The 26113-nt window shown below is 37.9% G+C and overlaps 1 protein-coding gene across 1 annotated transcript in view; it reads left to right on the forward strand.

The window, feature by feature from the left end:
• Window positions 1-1531: 1531 nt before the first annotated feature.
• Window positions 1532-26113, forward strand: part of LOC132535853 (fibronectin type III domain containing protein 3C1-like) — a 56620-nt gene continuing 32038 nt past the window's right edge. The window contains exons 1-7 of the mRNA XM_060183296.1: window positions 1532-1649; window positions 2018-2093; window positions 10764-10840; window positions 20201-20468; window positions 21887-22828; window positions 24770-24822; window positions 25447-25589. Coding sequence (XP_060039279.1) covers window positions 1587-1649; window positions 2018-2093; window positions 10764-10840; window positions 20201-20468; window positions 21887-22828; window positions 24770-24822; window positions 25447-25589 — 1622 coding nt within the window. The 5' untranslated portion in view covers window positions 1532-1586. The remainder of the gene's footprint in view (window positions 1650-2017; window positions 2094-10763; window positions 10841-20200; window positions 20469-21886; window positions 22829-24769; window positions 24823-25446; window positions 25590-26113) is intronic.

Here is a 26113-nt window from a genome sequence, read left to right on the forward strand (position 1 = left end):
TGGTGGTAAGGAATCATAGAGAAGGAATTTCAAGAAGTATGGGCATGTCCTAGAGATAATTAGGTAGACTTCTTGAAATAAAAATTATTTTAAATGGCTTTTCTCAGAACTATTTCATTAGGTTTGACATTTTAAAATTACTACTTTGACTAATTTCATTATTCTAAGTTTTTATTTGCTCTTTAAAACATTTCTTATTGTGAAAGTCATGTTTTTTTTAGATATAACTGATGAGTTAGCACTTACACTTACTGAAGTGCCTCCTATGACTCCAGTTATCTGCGAGGATCCCATACATTAAGAGCAGTCATGCTTTATTTTCATCATAATGGGTCAAATTGTTCTTAAATGTGATTTCTTTTATTTAGAGTGTTGTTTTATGATTAGTGTCATAGTTGGGGTGTTTTTATTCTTTTCACCAACATCAGTTATCTTTGTTTCAGACTTTCTAAAATTGCTTATGAGATACTTAACACTAGTTTGGACCACTTTTAATCTTTTGAGTTGATTTAACTACCTTGTAAGTTTCCTTTGATCAGTTCAAAAATCCTGGGTTCAAAATTTATACCACTCACAGTATCTTCTGATATGATTTTTAAAGATATCCTAAAATATATAATTATTAGTTAATTAAATAATAGCACATATTACTTTATGTTTGATACATAAAAATTGACAAACATCAACTAATCTATTACTGTTCATTTAACAAAGCAAATTAATTAAGTGCATTTGAGATGTTGCAAATAAAATCAAAGTGTATTAACAAAAAATAACCTACCACAAGCTGAAGTTCCCTTGTATTAATTCATAGATGTGAGCCCAACTTTCTAATATAAAAAGTGCCATTTTGAATAGCAGCTGTTTCTACCTATAATTTTATCTCCAGAAAGAATTTATATTTAGCATTTAATCTTTTAATATATTGAAGGGTCCAGGGAAGTAGCTCAGTGGTAGAGTGCCTGTCTTGCATGTGTGAGAGCCTGGTTTCATCTCCTACACCACAAGAGAACAAAAAAAAAATGAGTAAAACTCCGTGGATGGTGACGCTATACTTTGTGACCTCTCTCTTTCTTTATCTCTCTATTTCTGTCTCTGTCTCATAAACATTTTAAATATATATCAAAAGAAGAAAGAAATATATCACCAGGGTTAATCCTGGGGCTCACAACTCACCATTCTCCGTGACCATTTTTTTTTAATAGAGGGTGAGACGTAGAAAAAGATATGAAGGGAAACAGAGAAATATAAGGAGAGACACTTAGAGCACTATTGCACCACTATTGAAGCTTCCTCCTTGCAGGTAGGAATTAAGGATTTGTTTATGGAAAGTGAGCTCTATTGGGGTATTCCACCACATCCTCCCCCCAAAAAATCGTATCTGCTTATGTAATATGCAGTCACTTAATTTTTTTGGAGTTTAAAAAAATCAACAAAAACTGTGTTTCTATCTTTCAATTTTGACATCACCATGTTGAAAGGAATTGAGATAAAATTACATTATCAAACTTACTGGGGTTTTTTTCTAGATGCAGAGTTATTAAGGCACCATTGTTGGAACACAGTATACTACTGGTTATTCACAAATGTTGACTCACACCAAAAGATATACCAGATGGCCTTATTATCCACAATACTGGATACAACAAGTATGATGAAATTTTACCTTCATTTAAGTTCTGTTTTGTGTGTGTGTGTGTGTGTGTGTGTGTGTGTGTGTGTGTGTGTGTGTGTGTGTGTGTGGTCTTCTTTGGGGGAAGGAGTGGAAGTTAAGTTTTCTAGCTCAACATCTATTTTCTATAACCCTATGATATTAAGTTCTACTAGGATGAGATAGGATTTGCTCTGGGATATTGAATTTCTCCTAACCACCCTTTGATTCAATTGATGTTTCCTTGAGCATGCATTTTATGATCCCAATAATTAAGGAATTTGAATATTTTTCAAAGGCTCCATAATTATTTTTGATAGATATATTAACATAAAAGTAAATCATGAAAGAATATTTTGATTTCAGATTATGTTCGTGCAAGTTAACCCTGGAGAGACCCTCACCATTAGATCTGATGATGGGAGAATTCAGACTATTCAAGGTCAGTGATATCAAATAGAGTGATTCTTTTTTTAGTTCAGACAGTGAAAGGAGGGTTTCATACAAGATATTTTTTAATTATTTTGTTTTTATTTATTCCCATTTGTTGTCCTTGTTGTTTTATTGTTGTAGTTATTACTGATGTCGTCGTTGTTGGGTAGGACAAAGAGAAATGGAGAGAGGAGGAGAAGACAGAGGGGGAGAGAAAGACAGACACCTGCGGACCTGCTTCACCACCTGTGAAGCGACTCCCCTGCAGGTGGGGAGTGGGAGGCTAGAACCGGGATCCTTAGGCCGGTCCTTGCGTTTTGCTCCATGTGCGCTTAACCCGCTGCGCTACCACCCGAGTCCCATACAAGATATTTTTTAATTGAATGTTAATTCAATAATTTTCACTGGAAAAGTCCATATTTTTGAACTAATGACAACTGCCGGTAACTTCAGAATATTTTCCCATGGGAGTTAACCGCTGAGGTCTTCAAACAGTTCATGCATCCATAAATTTAACAAGCATTTCTTGTGTCTAATATGTGCCAGCACTATCACATACATAACAGACAGAAAATATACAAGAGGGATGTATTATTTATACAGGCATAGTAGTAATTTAACATATATATGATATAAGCACATGTATTATAAATATACATGTATATGTGCATATGTAGATATAGATAGCATATAGAATTGTTTCAGTAGTGTTATACATTTTTACTTCATATATTTACTACTAGCAATTTCAAAATGAGATAACTATTTCAATTTTGTGCCAATTTATATGTTAAACTTATTTTGAAATTTATGTAAAAAAAACTTTAAGAACATTCATGTGTGGTATGGTACAGGAGATGGCATAGTAAAGAAAGCATTGAACTCTCAAGCAGGAGGTCTGGAGTTTGATCCCTGGCAGCATATGAACCAGAGTGATGTTTGGTTCTTTCTCTCTTTCCCTCTTATGTTTCTCATTAATGAATAAATGAAATGTTTTTTTAAAGGACATTAATATTTAGTATGGGTGAAACTGGAATGAATCTAAGTGAAATAAAACAGAAGAAATATTGGATGGTCTCACTCCTAAGTGTGACTTAGAGCAAAGCAAAGGAAAACACAGGATAAATATGAATGAACTGTAATTTATCTCACCACGTCTGAGAACACAATAAAGGATTGCAAAGAGAGGAGAGAATTGTGGACACAGTACCCTACAGTGGAAGGAGACTATAATTTGGTAGTGGTTAGATGTGCTGACATCTATCTCAGAGAGAAGTGAAACTATACTCCTGTGACAACAGTATACTATAAATCAATATTTCCTTAAGAAAGTGATTTGACAAAAATATTGCAGAAAAAATCCATATTATACAAATATTATATAAATTCCATCTATTATACAAATTCTATCACATACCTATATTAATTCCTCCATTATGGAAACCAAACTACTGCACTGGGATTTGAATTAAGGTAAATGTTTTAGCTAGTATAACATAGTCATATGCAACTTCAGATGAACAAAAGAATGATGACACACAAAATTCTTCATACTGGCTAGTAAAAACTTGAAAATAACCCAGATGTCTAACAACAGATGAGTGGCTAAACAAGTTGTGGTGTAGAGACATGATACACTACTACTCAGTTGTTAAAAATAATGAAGTCATCCCCTTTGCATATTCTTGGATGGAACTTGAAGACATCATGTTATATGAGATAAGCCAAAAAAGAAAAAGGCAAATGCCAAATGACCTCACATGGACTGGGCATGGTGTATTGCATCAAAGAAAAGGACTTGTGGGGGAGCCGAGCAGTAAGGGCGGCTGGAAAGATCCCAGTTCGAGCCCCCAGCTCCCCACCTGCAGGAGCGGGTTGCTTCAAAAGTGGTGAAGGAGGTCTGCAGTTGTCTTTCTCCCCCTCTCTGCTTTACCCTCCTCTCTTCATTTCTCTCTGTCCTATCCAACAACAATGACATCAATAACAACAATAATAACTACAACAATAAAAAAACAACAAGGGCAACAAGAGGGAATACATAATTAATTAATTAATTAATTAATTAATTTAAAGTTTTTTTTTTAAAAAGGACTTGTGGAAGGAAGAGAAGGGAGGGACTGGAAAGAATCTTGGGGTTCTGACGCATGATGGTGTAAAAGGACCTATGCTAGTGACTGTTTCACAGGGAGATACGAACTTGTACCCTTGGGTCACTTACTACACTATAAACCATTAACTGCCTCAATAAAAATGATAAAAATAAAAATTGGAAAAAAAAGAATGTTATCACATGAGTAACATTGGGCCCATCATTATAGTAAGTTGCTTTAGAAGGTTTTTTTTAATCAATTTTATACCCATTTTTCTGACTTTGGGGGTACATAAATTCTATTAAATTGCTTTACTGGGGAAACTGAAGATTTACAAAACCGTCATTGTCACATGTGTACCATTTCTTTTTTTTTAATAATTTATTTCTTTATTGGGGAATTAATGTTTTACATTCAACAGTAAATACAATAGTTTGTACATACATAACATTCCCCAGTTTCCCATTTAACAATACAACCCCCACTATGTCATTCATCATCTTTCATGGACCTGTATTCTCCCCACCCAACCACCCACCCCAGAGTCTTTTACTTTGGTGTAAAACTCCAATTCCATTTCAGGTTCAACTTGTGTTTTCTTTTCTAATCTTGTTTTTCAACTTCGGCCTGAGAGTGAGATCATCCCGTATTCATCCTTCTGTTTCTGACTTATTTCACTCAACATGATTTCTTCAAGGTTCATCCAAGATCTGCTGAAAACAGTGAAGTCACCATTTTTTACAGCTGAGTAGTATTCCATTGTGTATATATACCACAACTTGCTCAGCCACTCATCTGTTGTTGGACACCTGGGTTGCTTCCAGGTTTTGGCTATTACAAATCGTGCTGCCAAGAACATATGGGTACACATCTTTTTGGATGGATGTGTTGGGTTCCTTAGGATATATCCCCAGGAGGGGAATTGCAGGGTCATAGGGTAGATCCATTTCTAGCCTTCTGAGAATTCTCCAGACTGTTCTCCACAGAGGTTGGACCAATTGACATTCCCACCAGCAGTGCAGGAGGGTTCCTTTGACCCCACACCCTCTCCAGCATTTGCTGCTGTTACCTTTTCTGATGTATGACATTCTCACAGGAGTGAAGTGATATCTCATTGTTGTCTTGATTTGCATTTCTCTGATAATCAGAGAATTGGAGCATTTTTTCATGTGTTTCTCTACCTTTTGGATCTCTTCTGTGGTGAATATTCTGTCCAAGTCCTCCCCCCATTTTTGGATGGGGTTATTTGTTGTCTTGTTGTTGAGTCTGGCAAGCTCTTTATATATGTTGGTTATTAAACTCTTATCTGATGTATGGCATGTAAAGATCTTCTCCCATTCTGTGTGGGGTCTCTTGGTTTGGGTAGTGGTTTCTTTTGCTGTGAAGAAGCTTTTTAATTTGATGTAGTCCCATAGGTTTATACTTGACTTAGTCTTCCTTGTAATTGGATTCGTTTCATTGAAAATGTCTTTAAAATTTATGCGGAAAAAAGTTTTTCCATTATTTTCCTCTAAGTATCTGATAGTTTCTGGTCTAACATCCAAGTCCTTCATCCACTTGGAATTTACTTTTGTATTTGGTGAAATACAGTGATTCAGTTTCATTCTTCTGCATGTTTCAACCCATTGTTTCCAACACCATTTGTTGAAGAAACTCTGCTTTCCCCATGTAATAGTCTGGGCCCCTTTGTCAAAGATTAGATGTCCATACGTGTGGGGCCTCATTTCTGGGCTCTCAATTCTATTCCACTGGTCAGTGTGTCTGTTCATGTTCCAGTACCAAGCAGTTTTGATGACAATGGCCCTAGAATACAGTTTGAGATCTGGGAGTGTGATGCCTCCGGTTCTGTTCTTTTTTCTCAAGATTGTTTTGGCAATTCTAGGTCTTTTCTGGTTCCAGATAAACATTTGTAGCATTTGTTCTATTTTCCTAAAAAATGTGCTTCGGATCTTGATGGGGATAGCATTAAATTTGTAGATGGCTCTGGGTAATATATTCATTTTGATGATGTTAATTCTTCCAACCCATGAACATGGAATATCTTTCCACTTCTTTGTGTATTTTTCAATTTCTTTGAGTAGTGACTCATAATTTTCAGTATACAATTCTTTCACTTCTTTGGTTAGGTTTACTCCTAGATATTTTATTGTTTTTGTTGCTATAGAAAAAGGAACTGATTTCTGGATTTCAATTTCTTCTAACTTAGTGTTTGCATAGAGGAATGCCACTGACTTTTGAATGTTAATTTTATAGCCTGACACATTACTGTATTGCCTGATGATTTCCAAAAGCTTCTTGCTGGATTCCTGAGGTTTTTCCATGTATACTATCATGTCATCTGCAAATAAGGAGAGTTTGACTTCTTCTCTTCCAATCTGTATGCCTTTAATTCCTTGCTCCTGCCTGATTGCTATGGCAAGAACTTCCAACACTATGTTGAATAGTAATGGTGATAGTGGGCAGCCCTGTCTAGTACCTGATCTGAGGGGAAATGCTTCCAGTTTTTCACCATTGAGTATGATGTTGGCTGTAGGTTTGCTATATATAGACTCCACTATCTTCAGGAATTTTCCATCTATTTCCATTTTTTGTAGTGTTTTGATCATAAAGGGATGTTGTATTTTGTCAAAGGCTTTCTCTGCATCTATTGATATGACCATGTGGTTTTTGGTCTTGCTTTTGCTGATGTGGTGGATCACATTGATTGATTTACATATATTAAACCAACCTTGCATGCCTGGGATAAACCCCACTTGGTCATGATGAACAATCTTTTTGATATACTGCTGAATCCGGTTGGCTAGAATTTTGTTCAATATTTTCGCATCTATGTTCATCAGAGATATTGGTCTGTAGTTTTCTTTTTTGGTTGTGTCCCTGTCTGCTTTTGGTATCAGGGTGATGTTGGCTTCATAAAAGCTGGCAGGGAGTATTCCAGTGTCTTCAATCTTCTGGAAGACTTTTAAAAGTAGAGGTATTAGTCCTTCTTTGAAGGTTTTGTAGAATTCATTTGTAAAACCATCTGGTCCAGGACTTTTATTTTTGGGAAGATTTTTGATAACTGTTTCAATTTCATTAGCTGTGATGGGCCTGTTCATGTTATCCACTTCCTCTTTACTTAGTTTTGGAAATTGGTAGGTATCTAGGAAATCATTCATTTCTTCCACGTTCTCTAGCTTGGTGGCATAGAGTTGTTCATAGAAGCCTCGCATGATATGTTAAATTTCTGCAGTCTCTGTTGTGATTTCTCTTTTTTCATTTACTATCCGATTTATTTGGATCTTCTCCCTTTTTAGTTTTGTGAGTCTGGCTAAAGGATTGTCGATTTTGTTTACTCTTTCGAAGAACCAACGTTTACTTTCATTGATCTTTTGTATGGTTTTCCTATTCTCAATGTTATTTATATTTCTGCCCTAACTTTAGTGATTTCTGTCCTTCTGGTTGCTTTAGGATTCATTTGTTGTTGTTCTTCTAGGTCTTTAAGATGTGCAATCAGGCTGTTTATTTGTGCCTTTTCTTGTTTCCTAATGTGTGCTTGTATAGCTATGAACTTCCCTCTTAGGACTGCTTTAGCTGTGTCCCAAATATTTTGATAGCTTGTGTCTTCATTTTCATTGAACTCTCGAAACATTTTGATTTCTTCCTTGATTTCCTCTTTGACCCAGAAGTTGTTAAGAAGTGTACTGTTGAGCTTCCACATTTTGGCACTGTTACTAATCTTTTGTTGATTGTTAAGTGTTAGTTTAATTCCACTGTGGTCTGAGAAGATGCTTGGGATGATTTCAGTGCTCTTGAATAGGCTGATGCTGTCTTTGTGGCCTAACATATAGTCTTTCCTTGAGAATGATCCATGTGGATTTGAGTAAAATGTGTATTCCAGTTTCTTGGGATGAATGACTCTGAAAATGTCCAATAGTTCTAGTTTATCTATCTCTTCATTTAGCTCCCTTATGTCTTTACTGATTTTCTTCCTGGATGATCTGTCAAGTTGAGAGTGTGGGGTGCTGAAGTCCCTTACTATGATTGTGTTACTGTTAATATATTGCTGTAGCTCTTTCAGTAGAAGTTTGATGTATTTAGATGGCTTCTCATTGGGTGCATAGATGCTAATAATTGTTAAGTCCTCTTGATTGACTGATCCTCTGAGCATTAAGTAGTGTCCATTCCTATCTTTTTTAATCTTATCTATTTTAAAGTTTATCATGTCAGATATGAGAATAGCTGTTCCTGCCTTTTTTGTGGGCCATTGGCTTGTATGATAGTTTTCCATCCTTTCACTTTAAGTCTGTGTTTGTCTTGTTGAGTTAGGTGAGTTTCCTGTAGACAACATATTGTTGGGTTGTGTTTTCTTATCCATCTTCCTACTCTGTGTCTTTTAATAGGTGAATTCAGGCCATTGACATTTATTGATATCAAAGATTGAAGATATTTTAACGCCATTCTTGTAGAGTTTTAGAGTGTTTTGATATATGTCCTATTTGTGGTGGTCTGGTTGTCTATAGGAGACCTTTCAGAACTTCTTTCAGGGCAGGTTGGTGATGGTTGCTTCCTTCAACTGTTGCTTGTCTGAGAAGGTTTTGATGCTTCCATCTAGTCTGAATGACAATCTAGCAGGATATAGTATTCTTGGCTGAAAGCCTTTCTCATTGATCACTCGATAGATATCTTGCCATTCTCTTCTGGCCTGTAGTGTTTGTATGGAGAAGTCTGCTGCTAATCTTATGGGTTTTCCTTTGTAGGTGACTCTTTGTTTTTCTCTTGCAGCCTTCAGGATCCTTTCTTTATCCTTATTCCTTTCCATTCTAAGTATGACATGTCTTGGTGTCTTTAGGTCTGGGTTAATTCTGTTTGGGACCCTCTGGGCTTCTTGAATCTTTATGTCTTTGGTGTTGTCTAGACTAGAGAAATTTTCAGCTATTATGGCCTGGAGAATGCTTTCTTCCTCTCCTTCTCTTTCTTCCTCTGGTAAGCCAATAATGCGTATATTGTTTCTTTTGAAGTCATCCCATAGTACTCTGTTGTTGTTTTCAGCATCTCTTAATCTCTTTTTGAGATCTCTTACTTCTTTTTTAGTTGTCTCTAATTCATCCTCAATCTTGCTAATTCTGTCTTCAGCCTCATAGATTCTATTCTCTCTGCCCTCTACTGCTTTCTGGAGTTCATCTATTTTGTTGCCCTGCTCTGATACTGTTTTAGCTTGTTCAGCTAGTTGCCTTCTTAGCTCAGAGATTTCAGCTTTCAGCTCTCTAATAACTATGAGATAATTAGAATTTTCTTCCATATTCTCATTTGTTGTTCCTGTATTTCTGATTACAATTTTTTCAAATCCTTTACTCACTCCTGTTATTATTTCCTTAGCTAATGTTTGGATGTTGAAATCGTTGTTTTGTGCTTCACCCTCTGGAGGACTTTTAGCTGGACTCTTGTCCTGGTTCGAGTCTACAATATTTTTTCTTGTTGTTTTAACCATTTTATATATTATGTTATGAGTTCCCTTTATCAGTACTTTTCAAATTATTGATCACTATTGCCTGGATTGACTTGTGTCTAAGTAATTTAATTAAAGGGTTTACCGTAGTGGAAGTTAACAGTTTTTTTTCAATCCCTGAGTTGGAGCTCAGTGGTGTAAAAGCCTCTTTTTTTTCTTCCCTGTAGGCTATGGGTGCCTGAGGGCTTTTAAACTATCAATAGGCTTCTTAGCTTAATCACTGACTCCTGACCAAGAGATAAAGCAGGGTGTGGCAGAGATAATCCAGTGGTTATGCAAAGACACTTTCACAGCCCCTCAGCTATGCCACCGAGGTATAGGTCTTCTCCTGAGTTTCCCGGTTAGATCTCTGTACCCTGGTGTCCCTCCCTGTTGCTGCTTCAGATTCTGAGGGTAGTAGCAATGGAGACTCAGAGTTGCACTTGGTGAGTCTCTGGGGAGTCCTTTCCTCCCTTCAGCTGTCCCCTTGTTGTGGAGCAGACTGGAGGTGGTGTCTCCACTGATAAACTGTTGAACTGTTAGCAGTCACTTAATCTCTCCTTAGGCCCCTCTCTCCTCTCTGTCACCAGCCACACGTGTTTGTACTCACGGGTGATTTAGTGGGTTCCTGTGGTCATTCTAGTCCCGTCTTGTTTCGGTCCGGGTGGTCTCCTTTGGTATTCCTAGTTGATCCGGGAGAGGAGAGGAGAGGAGAGGAGAGAAAGTGATCTGCTGCTCGTAGCTCCGCCTCCGGAAGTCGAATCCACATGTGTACCTTTTCATATCTCCCTATGATGGTGTCAACATGCCACAAATTCCACCAACTTGTCATCTTCCTCCACCATAGGACACTGGGTGCTTTTTTTTATTGTTGTTGTAGTTATTATTATTGTTGTTACTGGGACACTGGGTTCTTAATACCTTTCAAATTCCCTCCCACCTCCTACCTTCAGAGTCTCTGGATGTAGAGAAATAGACCACAGTGGGTTAATGTTCCAACCTGTGTTTCCCCTTTATTTACTATACTAATTTTAAAAATCAATTTCATTTTACTATTACTCAAAATAGAACTATAGCAGATAAGAAAGAATGATTAAATAAAAATAAAATGATTCTCCTTTAGGACCTGCTGATGTACCTATGATGTCACCAACTGGTTCTTTGCCACCGATATATCTTCCTTATGGCTACACGTCTCAGGTATACTACTGTGGGGGTTTTTTGTTTGTTTGTTTGCTTGTTTTAATTTTTTATTTATAAAAAGGAAACATTAACAAAACCAGAGGATAAGAGGGGTACAGTTTCACACAGTTCCCACCACCAGACCTTCGTATACCAACCCCTCCCCTGATATTATTTAGCCCTCTGGGATTATGGACCCAAGGCCATTGTGGGATGCAGAAGGTGGAAGGTCTGTCTTCTGTAATTGCTTCCCCGCTAAACATGGGAGTTGACAAGTCAATCCATACTCCCAGCCTGCCTCTCTCTTTCCCCAGTGGAAAGGGATCTGGGGAAGCAGAGCTCCAAGGCACATTTGTGTTGTTGTCTGTCCAGGGAAGTCTGGTCGGCATCACGCTAGCATCTGGAACCTGGTAGCTGAAAAGAGAGTTAATATACAAAGTCAAACAAATTGCTGGACAATCATGGACCTAAAGGCTGGAATAGTGCAGGTGAAGTGTTGGGGGGTCCTCCATTTTGTAGATAGCAAGTAGGAATATTTTAAGTTATATTTCAAAGGGCCTGTATCTATACTAGTGGGTTTGTTTGTTAGTTTGTTGCCTGAGCCTGAAATCTGATATGCAGGTGGATCCTAATTATTGTCTGGGGAGATGATGTCATGCCTGGGAAAAGGACCAGAAAGCTGGATCAGGGAAGAGAGTAGCTCACTAATATGGGAAAGGGGTATAAATACTGTTGTAAACCCCATTAATATGATGTGATCTGGGCCCATAATTAGCTTAGGAACCTGTGTGACCTCTGCATCCCTGTAGATCTGAGCTCACATTCTGTGGTCATGAGTAGGAACATTCCATGCTGCCCCAGTATTGACCCATCTTACCCAGGTGTAGCATAGAGTATGTTGTCCAACCTCCCTTCGGAGGATGGAACATTTTCTACCATTGTTGATCCAGGTTGAGGGCAAGGTCTTATAGGGGCCCACAAAGGGATCTATTTTGTTGTTCCTGATAGAAATGACCGGAAACAATGGAGAGAGGGATTTATTTGAGGTCTAGGCCCATCAACTCCATTTGGGAGACTCAGGACTCCCCGACTAGGGCCCCAGCTGGTGGAATGGCCTGATAGTGACTAAAGAGTCATTGTTAAAATATGCCAGTCTCTTGCCCTTATTCAGCTTTTGCAGTCCTTGCTTTGCTAAGGTTAGTTTTGGAGTGAGTGAGAAAACTGTAATAGGAAGTAGATGAGGAGGGTATCTAAGTCCAAGTAGACACTATTTCGTTATGAACTCTGACTCACTAAAGACTTGCTACTGACTCACTAAAGACTATTGTGTATTTTTGCTTTCAGGTATATACTTTGCCCTAATTTATAGATACATGTGGACATATGCTCTATCTTACGGGATCTGGCATATATCTAGGTTTTGGGATTTTGTTAGGAAGTGAACCTCCTGGAATGGAATTAGAGACTACCATGAAAGGAAAGCTCTCACCTGAGTGATAAGGGTAAAGGGTTGGCAATCCATGCCTGATGTCTCTGTACACAGTCTGAGGTGAAGCATGCTGAGGTGGTACTCCTTGCGTTGATTAGGTTGGGATCAGCGGATGCAATGTCATTTGGCCTGACTTGAGAGAAGCATGCAGGGAAGTGAGCCCCACCCCAGAGGTTCCAGGATTGGGAGAAACATAGGCTCTATAGACAAAGCGGGAGATTCCTGTTGCCTTAGGGTTTAAGAAGACAATAGATAGTTATTGCAATAATCACATTGTTTGGCAATTGGATTAACTTTGAAGAATCCCTTTGTTAGGATTTGCAGTATCATACACACCCTCACCATATTTTATGTCCTTTGACATTATTTGCATATAGCTATGCCACCAGTTGCTTTTGTTCTCCCTGGACTAAGATTCTAAGAGAGTCAACATATCAAAGACTCAAGCTATGTATTAAAAAGACAGTCTGTGCTTTAAAAAGTTTAAGATATTCAATCAATTTTCCCCTTTCATATTAATTAAATAGTGATTTATATGACTACAAATTGATAGGAGTGTACATAAACACCATTCCCACCACCAAAAGACTGTGCCCCATCTCTTCCCCCCCACCCCCCGCCCCATGAAGCTGAACATTCACCCTCACCCTCCACCCAGGGTTTTTTCTTTGGTGCCTTACTCCAAATTACTGTGGTTTTATTTGAGTTTTAGTTTTGTCATGTCATGATAATAAAACTTCTGGAGTACTATTTTTTTTTGCAAGTTCTTTTTTTTTTTTTTTTGCCTCCAGGGATATTGCTGGGGCTCGGTGCCTGCACTATGAATCCACTGCTCCTGGAGGCCATTTTTCCCATTTTATTACCCTTGTCGTTTATCATTGTCATTGTGATTGTTGTCATTGGTGTTGGATAGGACAGAAAAATGGAGAGAGGAGGGGAAGACAGAGAGGGTGAGAGAAGGATAGACACATGCAGACCTGCTTTACTTCTTGTGAAGTGACTCCCCTGAAGATGGGGAGCCAGGGACTCAAGCCAGGATCCTTACCCTAGTCCTTGAGCTTTGCACCATGTGGCTTAACCCACCTGGCCCCCTTTATTTTTTATATTATTGAATTACATGTCAACAGAAGTTTAAATCTAATTTGGTCTAAATCCAATCAATTAGAGAATTTATGATGTCTTCTTTAGGCACTTCAACCATTATTGAGCATTTTGACTTTGAGTTATATAATTTCCACTTGCTTATGGATACGTGTACACCTGTATCCAGTACCCGAAACCCTAGCTTAATCTGGTATCTGTTACTTAGTTCAGTGTTGTGCTATCTAATTTAAGTGTAGGTAAGGTCTCACCAGATTTGAAGATTTGTGAGGTTGACATCTCAGGATGGTATCTCTGCTTACAGTTCACAGTAGGAATTCAGTGGCAGCATAATATGGGGTGGTAGCGCCAGTAACAATTTAGTTGAAGGCAATAGAGGTGTTATGGCGGTAAGGAATCAAGAGGAGAAATATCAAGAAGTATGGGCATAGTCCTAGAGGTACCAAGACTAAAAGAAATGAGGATCTTAAAGAGAATGAAAAGTGTTTCTTATAGTCTTATAAAGAGCTTAGAGTATCAATAATTAATTATTATAACCAGGTTAGTTGGGGAGGTTGTTTTCTATGATAAACCAATGGTTAATATCTATATTAATATACTTGACTTCACCATGCTTTGAAGCCTCTTTGTATTTTAGATACTTACAAGGCTGAAAGATCTTGATCTTTATGGCCTAAAGTTGATTTAGATGTTTACAGAGCTATATTTGCAGATACATTTTCAGAGTTCCTTGAATAATGTAATTCTATTATGAGAGCTTGATCATCTTGCAACTCTAATATACTAAATCTTTAGGCAAAAGCAAATAATTGTGCTTAGGGCTATGGTCTATGCAGTTAGGGAACTTGAGATATTAAATTTATCCCCCCACATGTCATATTAATAGTGATAGGACTAAAATTTCACATCTTTCCCACCACTGAAAGTCTGTGCCCTCCCCCCTAGGTAACCACTATAGTCTTCCAATTTAAATATGGGTTGTGTTGCATCTGGTTGTTTATTTTAAGTGTGTGTATTCAGTTCTCTAAATTCCACATATGAGTGAAACCAACCTGTGGTTTTCCTTTACCTTTTTGCTTACTTCATTAAGCATAATGTCTCAACCTCCATATACTTTATCCCAAAGGTATAAGGGATAAAATGAGTAGTATTCCATTGAGTATAAGACCCATAACTTTTTATCCAACTATCTGTTGAGGGACATTTTGGATGTTCCCAAATTTTTGCTATTGTGGATAATGCGGCTATGAAAATGGAGGTTCGAATTAATAATATTATCTCTTTTGGATAAATGCCTACGAATGGAATTTCTGGATCATAAGGTATTTCCATCTGTATTTGCTTACAGATTCTCCATACTGTTCTCCATAATGCTTGTACTATTTTTCATTCCCACCAGCAGTGCATTAGAGTTCATTTCTCTCCACATTCTTACCAACATTTATCCTTTCCTGTTTTGTTGATTCAGGCCATTCTTATAGGTGTGAGGTGGCATCTCAATGTGGATTTAATTTGCATAGCTCTGGTGATGAATGAGTCATATATATATATGTGTGTGTGTGTGTGTGTGTGTGTGTGTGTGTGTGTGTGTGTGTGTATAATCTTGACAAGATCATAGGCTAAGAGAAGTATAATTCCACACAATTCCCACTACCAGAATGCCCTACCCCATCCCCCCCTTGAAATCTCTCCTATTCTTTATCCCTCTGGGAATATGGATCCAGGATCATTATGGGGTGAAGGAGGTGGAAGGTCTGGCTTCTACAATTGCTTCCCAGCGCTGAACATGGGTGTTGGCAGGCTGATCCAAACTCTCTCCCTAGTGGGACAGTGATCTGGGGAGGTGGGATTCCAGGACATATTGGTGGGGATGTCTGCCCATGGATCTGCATCATGGTAGCATCTGGAACCTGGTGGCTGAAAAAGTGTTAAGACAGAAAGCAGAAAAAATTGTTGATTAATCATGAATCTAAAGGCAAGAATACTGCAGATGAAGATTTGGGGTGTTCATTTTGGAAAAAGCTAGTAGGTCTATTTTAGGTATATTCCAAATGGCCCATGACTTTACTAGTTTTTGCCTGAGCCTGACATCTGATATGCAGGTGGACCCAAGGTATTGTCTGGGGAGATGGTGTCATAGCTGGAAAAAGGACTAGAAAACTGGATTAGGGAAAAGAGTAGCTCCCAAATATGGGAAAAGTATATAATTATCGTTAACCGTAAACCCTATTGATTTGATCTGGGGCTCATATTCATCACAGAAGCTGGGGGATCTCTGTTTTATAGATAGATAGTAGGCATATTTTAGTTATATTGCAAAGATCCTGTGGCTATACTAGTGTTTTGGGGGTTTTGTTTGTTTGTTTTTGCCTGAGCTTGAAACTAATATGCAGGTGGATGCTAATTATTGTCTGGGGAGGTGGTGTCATGGATGGCAGAAGGAACAGAAAGCTGGATCAGGGAAGAGAATAGCTCCCAAATATGAGAAAGGTGTATAAATATTGTAGACTGTAAACCCCATCGATTTGATGTCATCTGGGGCCCATATTCAGCACAGGAGCCTATGTAGCCTCTGTATCCCTGTAGGTCTGAACTCACATTCTGTGGTCATGGCTAGGAACATTCTAGGCTGCACCCATTGCCTGACCCATCTTCCTCTGGTGGTAGAGTATGTTGTCCAACATCCCTTCGGAGAATCGAAAAATTACCTACCATTGTTGATCCACATTGAGGGCCAGGTCCTGTAGGGGCTCACAAAGGAGTCCATTATGTTATACATAGTGGAGATGACCAGTGAAAGTGGATACAGGGATCTGTTAGAGGTCTAGGCCCATCATGTCTGTGTGGGAATCCCAGGACTCCCTGACAAGGGCGGCAGATGATAGGGTGGCCTGGTAGTGACCAAAAGATTCATCATTAAAGTTAGCCACTCTCTTGGCCTTATCCAGCTTTTGTAATCATTACTCTGTGTGACAAGGATAGCTTTACAGTGATTGAGAGAAGTGGAGTAGGCAGCAGGTGAGGAGAGAGTCTATGTCTAAGTAGAAACCATTTGATTAGGTACTTTATAATGTCTTTTTAGGCTCTTTCTACTTGCTTGCTGCATTTATTGACTCGCTGCAAACTATTGTGCACTACTGCTTTAAGGTATATATTTTCCCCTAACTTATGGATACATATGTACATCTACCATCTTTCATGGGCCCTGGTCTATATCTTGGTTTTGAGGCTTTTTTAGGAAGCGCACCTTAACCCTAACCCTAACCCTAACCCTAACCCTAACCCTAACCCTAACCCTAACCCTAACCCTAACCCTAACCCTAACCCTAACCTGTAGACCTGCTTCATCACCTGTGAAGTGACTTCCCCTGCAGGTGGGGAGCCAGGGGCTTGAACTGGGATCCTTACACTGGTGCCTACACTTCATGTACTCTTAACCTGCTGCACTACCGAATTTTTTTTATCTTTGTTGGCCTTTTGGATCTCTTCTGTAGTGATAGTCTATTCATATTATCTGCCCATTTTTGGATAGGGTCATTTGCTTTGCTGTTGCTAAGTTTGATGAGCTCTTTATATATTTTGGTTATTAGTCTCTTATCTGACGTATGGCATGTGAAGATCTCCTATTCTGTGAGGGTTCTCTTTATTTGGGTGATGGTTTCTTTTACTGTGCATAGGCTTTTCAATTGATGTAGTCCCATTGATTTGATTTTGTTTTAGTCTTCCTTCCAATTGAGTTTGTATCACCAAAGATGTCCTTGAGGTTTAGGTGGGAAAGTTTTCCACCAATATTTTCCTCTAAGTATTTGATAAGTTTCTGGTTGAATTAGTCTTTTGACAGGTGAATTTAGGCCATTCACATTTAGGGTGATTATTGACTTATGTGGTTTACTTATGTCCATTCTGATTTTTGTTTTGAGTTGATTTTAAATTATTGAATCTTTGCCCATTTGCTTCTATCTGACCTTTTATGCAGATGAGTTTCTGTGGTGAATTCCTTACTGATTTTTCTTGTGTTTTCTGTAAATCTCTGTTCCCTGTTTTGTTTTCTGGTTACCATGTGTGTAATAACTAGCATTGTGTATCTAGAAAAGTCTTTTTTAAGTTGATCTTGATTAACAAACATTTGATAGAGCTTCTATGTCTTTTAACTCTCTCCCGTTTGCTTGTTGTTCTTTCTTATTTTATTGTGTTCTTGTTTCTAGTCTACTGCTGTTCACCTTGCTTAGCAAGTGTGTTCCTTTGCTTCCTCCTTTCCTGTAGGACTATATTCAGTATTTCTTGTAAGGTGGGTTTGATTGTGGAAAATTACTTTAGGTTTTGGATATTTGGGGGGAAAAAACTTTATTTCTCCCTCATACACAAAGGATAATTTTGCAAGATATGAAATTTGTGGCTGCTGGGGCCAGGTGGTGGCACACCTGGTTAAGTGCACATGTTACAATGTTCGAGGACCCAGGTTTGAGCCCCAGTCTCCATCTGCAGGGGGATATCTTTATGAGTGGTAAAGCAGTACTGCAGTGTCTCTCTTTCCCTCTATCTCCCTCTACCCTCTCAATTTCTGGCTGTCTCTATCAATAAATAAAGATTAAAAAATTTAAAAAGAAATTGTTGCTGGAATTCCCTCTCCTTTAGTATCTTAAATATGTCATGCCACTCTCTCCTTGCCTCTAGGGTTTGTGAAGAAAAATCTGATGAGAGTCTGATAGTTCTGCCTTTGTCTGTAACTTCTTTCCTTTCCCTAGCAGCCTGCAAAATTTTTCCTTGTCATTGAGTTTTGATAATTTTACAGTAATGTGCCAGTAGGTCATTGGATTTACAAACCTGGGTGATTGGTCTGCCTCCTGAATAAGTATGTTCTGAGGATTGCATAAGTGAGGGAAATTTTCAGCAAAAATTTCTCTTAAAATTACCTCTGTACCTTTGAGATGGTCATCCTCCACAGGTATCCCTATAACTTATACATGCGAACTTTTTTTAGTTTTTTTATTTTCCCTTTTGTTGCCCTTGTTGTTTTAGTTATTATTGTTTTTGATGTCATCGTTGTTAGATAAGACAGAGAGAAATAGAAAGAGGAGGGGAAGACAGAGAAGGGGAGAGAAAGATAGACACACCTGCAGACCTGCTTCACCCCCTATGAAGCAACTCCCCTGCAGGGGCTTGAACCGGGATCCTTGTGCTTCACGCTTAACCCACTGCGCTACCACCTGTCTCCCACATTCAACCTTTTTATGGAGTCCGCAATTTCACAGAGAGTAGCTTCATCCTTTCTAAACCTTTCCTCTCTCTCATCTTTGAATTGAAAGAGTGGGATAATTGTGTTCTAGATTGGAAATTCTTTCTTCTGAATGTGTACATCTATTTCCTAAGCCTTCTACCTGAGTTTGAACTGCATTAAAGGTGTCTTTCAGTCCTTGCAGCTCTGTTAGAAATTTTTCTTTCATGCTTCCTAACTGCTTAGTGAATTGTTTGAAGTTTTTTCAAGCTTTGTAGCTTCTTATCAAATTCCATTCTGAGTTCCTTTTCTGTGTGTCTTAATTCCAAAGTAAAATGCTCTTTCAATTCTTGCTTAAGTTATTGTAGAGTTCTCATAATATGCTTTCTATAGTCAGTGGCTGATAGACTCTGCATCTGGGATTTCTTGGATTTCATCTGCTTTGCTTCTCTCCATATGGTGTGGCATATTATGGCGTTTCTTTCTTTCTTTTTTTTTTTTGCATGTATGGTGTTGGTTATTGTTGGCCAGCAGGTGATGCTGTTATGACCTCTAGGTTTCTCTTGTTTGTATAATCAGCAGCAGTGGGTGGAGGAGAGGTGTTTTGAGCTATCTTGTGGACTCAAAAACTATCTGAGTTTTCTGTCGTTGCCTTAAATTCAGGATGAAAAAAAAAGCCTGAGTCAAAGACTGAGAGGTTTTAAGCTCTGATTTCTTTTTTTTCTGGGTCTGATAACTGCACTACGATCCAAGATGATGCAGGCCAGCACTGTGCCACCTGCCAGGAGCTCTGGAATTGACTGTATTCCAACCTGCTCCCCTATTTTCCCCAACCACATGCGAGCACCCACCTGAGACTGTAGTTCTTTCAGCTGTAGATTAAGTGTCCAATTCTATCTCTTGTTGCGTTCAATTGTTGTTTTGGGGAGCGCACAGATCGGGTCACGGCTACTCCATAAATCACGTCTCCCAGAAGTTCTATTTACTTATTCACTTTGTTGTAATTATAATTTCCAAAAGCAAAAAAATTGCAGTGATATTTCATCAAACTTCCATTCTATTTCTTTGCAAATAATGTTTCTCATCTGATTAATTTATCTTACTATTTATTAATCCATTATTATTTAATTTTATTATACCTACTACAGGAATGATTTCTGTTTTTCCACTTTATCAGGAGGGGAGCGTTAGTCGTTTACAATATAGTTGCTGGAACATAAGTAGCATTCTTCATCTCCCTGTGGTAGGTGTCTAAAGGACAGTCTCACCCCCACCTAGGTCCTTTTACATCTTCATGCACCAGGACCTCAACATCCCAACATCCCAAACATTTCTCACCTTCAGCAGAGTCTTTCCATTGGTGCAATACATTACACCAACTCTAAGTTTCACCTTATATTTTCCCTAACTGCTTTTGTTTCCTTTTAAACATATTATTTTATTTCATAGGACAGAGAGAAATAATTTGGGTTTCCTACATTTAAAGCACAAGGTGTGATTCCAAAACTTAGTAGGAAAAACACAATAATTTGCATGAATTGTGATATGTTTATTTGATTTGTCTTCTAATTAGGTAGTAGAAGAAAATGGGATTCTCAAAATTATCATTGTACCTCAGACAACTGACTATTGCACACCCATGCCTGCTACAATACAAGTATCACAGTTCATATTACCACCTGACTCTATGCATCCACAAACTCCTCAATTAAGGTATCCCCCAGTTCAAGTAGACTATCCACCGTCTTACATCCAAGAATGTATGTCACAGCAGCTGCAACTTCTACCACCACCACCACTACCACCGCCACCACCAACTTTCATATACCACGAACACCACGGTAATATATTATTTTCACATGTTTTTTTTTTTTTACCAGAGCACTGCTCAGCTCTGGCTTATGGTGGTGCGGGGGATTGAACCTGGAACTTTGGAGACTTAGGCATGAGAGTCTCTTTGTATAACCATTGTGCTATCTACCCCAGCCAGTATATTATTTTTAATAGAAAATTTGAGTTTGTTAAACATAGAAGCTTTAAATAATTGTTAAATTGAAATTTTTAAGGGGGAAGGAGATGGAGTCAGTAAAGAGCATACTTTACCATGTACAAGTACCTGGGTTCAAATCCCTAGCTGCCACATAGGAGCATCTGCAAAGGGGAACTTCATGATCACTGGAGCAGTGATGTGGTGTGTCTCTTTGTGTCTCTGAATCTCTCTTCCTCCCTATCTCTATGTTTGTATCTCACCCTCTCTTTTAAAAGTTCACCAGGCTTGGTGGAATTATACAGACACAGAGTCTCAGCACAGGAATAACCCTGGTGGCAAATAAATACATATAGTAAAAGGTAGCAGTATTTCCATAAATGACTCCATTTCATGCATGTATGTCAGCAGTGATGACAGTAAGTACAGGCTGTTTCCTAACCCAAATGCTCATAAAATTTTCTGTAATATTTTGGATTTTGATATTGCATGTGATTTATGATATTTCAATCTATTGGAAAGCCATAAAAGAACATTTTAATCATTAATGCCACATGATGAAGATATAAATGGCACAATTATTTTTAGGAATTTTACAACATAAAAGCAGATTTACTCTCTAGGTCTACATTATCAGTATTTGCTCACACTTTTCTTTCTTTCTTTCCTTCTTAGCCGTACTTTTTAAAGGTCAACAAATTTTCTTTTTTTAATTTTTTATTATCTTTATTTATTTATTGGATAGAGACAGCCATAAATTGAGAGTAAGGTGGAGATACAGAGAGAGAGAGAGACACTTGCAGTACTGCTGCACTTATAAAGCTTATAAAGCTTTCCTCCTGACTGGGGACTTGAACACAGGTCATTTCACATAACATATTCACTTGACCAGGTGTGCCACCACCTGGCCCCTGCTCATATTTTTCTGTCTGACTATATCACTACATTGTAAAAACAAACATACATACACAGTTCTATTATCTGTATTAAAGTCAAGTATACTTTTGGAAAGTGTGACCTACAAGTGACTTTTTAAAAATTTGTATGTATTAAAAAGGAAACACTGACAAAACCATAGGATAAGAGGGGTACAACTCCACACAATTGCCACCACCAGAACTCCATATCCCATCCCCTCCCCTGATAGCTTTCCTATTCTTTAACCCTCTGGAATTATGGACCCAGGGTCATTATGACTTTTTGTTTGAAAAATGGAAATACTTTGAAATATGTAATTATATATATTGAACAATATTCTACTATCTCTTTCAGAAGCCTATTCTCATGGAATAGCAAACTATAACCAAGACCCTAAAAGTCCTGTTAAAATGGGAGAACATAAGAAGGAAAAATTGAAAGACTTCCAAGATGGTGGACATAAGGATGGCTATATGAGTAACAACACCTCTTTGCCTGAGCACAAAACTGATAACTTTTCCAGTATCTCTGGTATTCCTAGCGCAAACACTGTTGACAATACTCTGAGCATTCACATTGTGAATGATCTTCTGAGCACTGACACTGTAGACAATTATCCCTGCACCTATGCTGATGATAGTACTTCAAATACCAACAGGATGGACAATAATTCAAGAAGCACTGACACTATGGGTTATACTCCAAGAACCTACACTGTAGGCAATATTTGGGACACTTACACTATGGACAATGTTCCATGTACCTTTGCAGTTGAAAATAGTTTGAGTACCTACAATACTGACAATATTTTAAGCACCTATAGTATGAACAGTGTTCACACCATTGATAATCCTCTCAGTACTTACACTGACAGCAATTCTCCAAATCTTCACATCGCTGATGATACTTCCAACAACTTTTCCACTGACCATGTTCCTAGTATTTCCATAATAAACACTGCTCTGCACACTTACGAAGTTGATAGTGTTCCAAACTCTTCTAACTTTAACATTCCCAGGATTTTCAATTCTCCCAGATCATCACCTACAGATAGTACTCATAGCTCTTCTCCCTCTGATATTGATCCCAACACTCCTATTTCTGAAAGCATTCCTAGCACCTCAGCCATAGATGATTTTTTCAATATGTCCAGTACTGCCCATATTTCCAGTTCTGCCAGTATTCATATTGAGACTAGCTATGGGAACAAGCAGAGTATTAGAGAAAGTGGAAACCCCAATCAAAAACCAAGTGGAAAGCGAAGCAAGAGCCCATTATCAATTGTGGAAGAAAAAGGTAAGGTCAAAAGTTTGACTTTGTTGCTAATAATGAAACAATCTTTTAAAAAAAACTAGAGGAGGGGAAAGAGATAACGTCAAGAGTTTTATCCTTCAGTTTTATACTTTATGTTCAAGGATTCTTGTTGCTATAGCTCATATTTTGTGCCAAATTACCTGCCTTTCTCTGAAAGACAACTACTGGATGGTTTCACTCATATGTAAAATATAAAGAATTGTGGGGCCAGCTGGTGGCACACCCAGTCGAGAGCACACATTACCATGCACAAGGACACAGGTTTAAAACCCCTCTCCCTAACTATAGGGAGGACACTTCACAAGTGTGAAACAGGTCTGCAAGTGTCTCTCTCTCTCTCCCTCTCTACCTTCCTCTATGCTTTTAATTTCTCTCTATTCCATCAAACAAAACAAAACAAAATTAAAAAAATATATCACTGGGAACAGTGGATTAACAGTACAAGCACCAAGCCCCAACAATAATAAATAAATAAATGGCAGGGGTAGACAACATAATGATTATGTAAAGAGACTCTCATGCCTGAGGCTCCAAAGTTCCAGATTCAATTCCCCTCACCAACATTAGTCAGAGCTGAGCAGTGCCCTGGCTAAAAATAAGTAAATAAATATAAAATATAAATAAATAATTGTTAACACACAAACTTCTTTTTGAAAAGTAACCAAACTGATCTAAGACTTTGTGAAAACTGTAATGATTATCTTGAAGAGAGGGAAAAAATGGAAGTGGGAACACAGAATTGAAGTGGTGGCTATTATTATGGAACAGTACCTCTGTAAATCTTACTATCTTGTAAGCCATTATTAAATCACTAATACAATTATTTAATAATAATTATTTGCTTAAGACCATCAGCATATTTTCAATATCTAAGTGCCACTTTCTGCTTTAATGTCCCCTTGTCTCATACTGGAGAGATTATAAAATTTGTTGGAAGTATGACAGGTATCTTATGTGCACAACAGGTATGTTTTTCTAATTGCCTCTCATTAGTACAATTTACTCTAAAATATCAATGAGTTTATGTAGTTTTGTTTTAATTGGTGGGTTTTTGTTCATAGTCTCTTAGGGTTTTGAAGCTGAACAAATGGATCTGGTACCCAGTGCCACAAAAAGTCACACTACCATACCAGCTTTTACATGAAGGGAAAATTGCTTTTGTTGCAAAATATGAGGCTAGAGTTTATCAACTCATATAAGTCTCCACCTCCAAGGAGTAGCTATCTTTTACACAGGTAGATGTAGGATAAGGTGAGAAAGCCAGCATCTCTTCCTGCCATTAAGTCTATGGCTTTCCTTAGAACAAAAGTCTTTTGACTCTTCATTATAATAAGTGGTATGGTCACACCAGACTGTCCAAGCCCAGACTTTTTTTCCTTGATTTCATTTTATTTAATGGAATCCACTTTAAGTAGCTCTCTTCTTTTAAAGACAAGGAATATAAATTGTTACTAGGTGTTTAATAGGTGTATTGGTAGTAATATATTTATAGTTAGATAATACATATCTGATTCTTTTTCATTTTAAAATATTTATTTCTTTACTTATTTATTCTCTTTTCTTGCCCTTTTTCCTTTATTGTTTTAGTAATTATTGATGTCGTCATTGTTGGATAGGAAATAAAGAAATGGAGAGAGGAGGGGAAGACAGGGAGAGAGAAAGACACTTATTATTGATGTAGTCATTGTTGGATAGGAAATAAAGAAATGGAGAGAGGAGGGGAAGACAAGGAGAGAGAAAGATAGACACTTACAGACCTGCTTCACCACCTGTGAAGTGACTCCCTTGCTGGTGGGGAGCCTGGGGCTCAAACCGGTTATGCCGGTCCTTGCACTTTGCACCACCTGAGGTTATCCCGCTGCGCTACTGCCCGACTGCCTCTTGCTTTTTAATATATTTTGACTTTGTATTTTTAACTTTCAGAATGCAAAATAGAGCATAAGAGTTCATGCTGCTGCAGTACTGAAAAACCTACTGTAAGTAAATAAAATGAATAAGTATTTCGTTCCATTTATCTTGTCAATCTAAATCATGAAAATTCACTGATGTTTTTACTCTAGTGCAGTTATAATTTTAAATCTTTATCTGGATAAAATTCTGTAACTTTTTTTAGGGGATTATTATATAAAAAGTCAATGTGGGGGCCACACAATAGCACACCCAGTTAAGCACACATGTTAACATACACAAGGACCTGGGTTTAAGACACCACTCTTCACCTGCAGGGAGATGGTCCATGAGCAATGAAGCAGGTCTGCAGGTGTCTTATCTTTTTCTCTCACTCTCTGTCTCCCTCTCCCCTCTCAATTTCTCTCTGTCCTACCAAATTAAAAAAAAAATGGAAGGAATTAAAAGGAAAAATGGCTGCCAGGCATGGTGTATTCTTATGTTGCCACCAAGCCCCAGTGATAACCCTGGTGATAGTAATAATAATAATAATAATACTGTGACATTGCTAAAGGTAACTAACTCAGTGTTTAATCATAGTATTTAGGTATCTAATATGAGGGAAATGGTATGCAAGCAAGAGTTAAGGAAAGAGTATATGGTAAGTTACAAATTATATTTTAAGAACCTTAATTATGTTGTTATTTTTTAAGGTGTTGAATGTTCAAGAAGGTACTGCTCTTATTTCATGGAAAGCACATAACCCTGAGGCTTGTATTCATAATAGATCTCCTGCAACATTTGAATTGACAGTATCCAATAGTGGTAAAAATGGAAACTATAAAACTGTGTATATGTAAGTCTCTTAATTGTTTCTAATTGTTCATAATTCAGTCTAAATATGCTATGTCAACTTATACCTATAATGAATTCTAAAGATTTTTCTGTAAGTCTTGTCCAAGTTTTAAATCACCTACAAGAATAGTTTTATAAATGTTATTAGGTCTTGAGGTCAGTCCACAAACTTGATTGAATCATAATGTCAAAGGTGGAGGGAGTGGGTGGGATTAAATATCAGCTAGTCCACTCTCTTTAGTTTACATCTTTCCTATTTGAACAATATTAAGTTCAGGGAAGAAAGGTATTAATTCTAATTCTACTTTCTATTTTTTCATTTAGGTTTTTTTTTATTTAAGAAAGGAGACATTAACAAAACCATAGATTAAGAGGGGTACAGTTCCACAATTCCCATAACCCGATCTCCATATCCCAACCCCTCCCCTGATAGCCTTCCCATTCTCTATCTCTCTGGGATTATGGATGCAGGGTCGTTGTGGGTTGCAGAGGGTGGAAGGTCTGGCTTCTGTAATTGCTTCCCCG

The sequence above is a fragment of the Erinaceus europaeus genome, chromosome X, assembly GCF_950295315.1.
Source record: "Erinaceus europaeus chromosome X, mEriEur2.1, whole genome shotgun sequence".
Taxonomy (NCBI): domain Eukaryota; kingdom Metazoa; phylum Chordata; class Mammalia; order Eulipotyphla; family Erinaceidae; genus Erinaceus; species Erinaceus europaeus.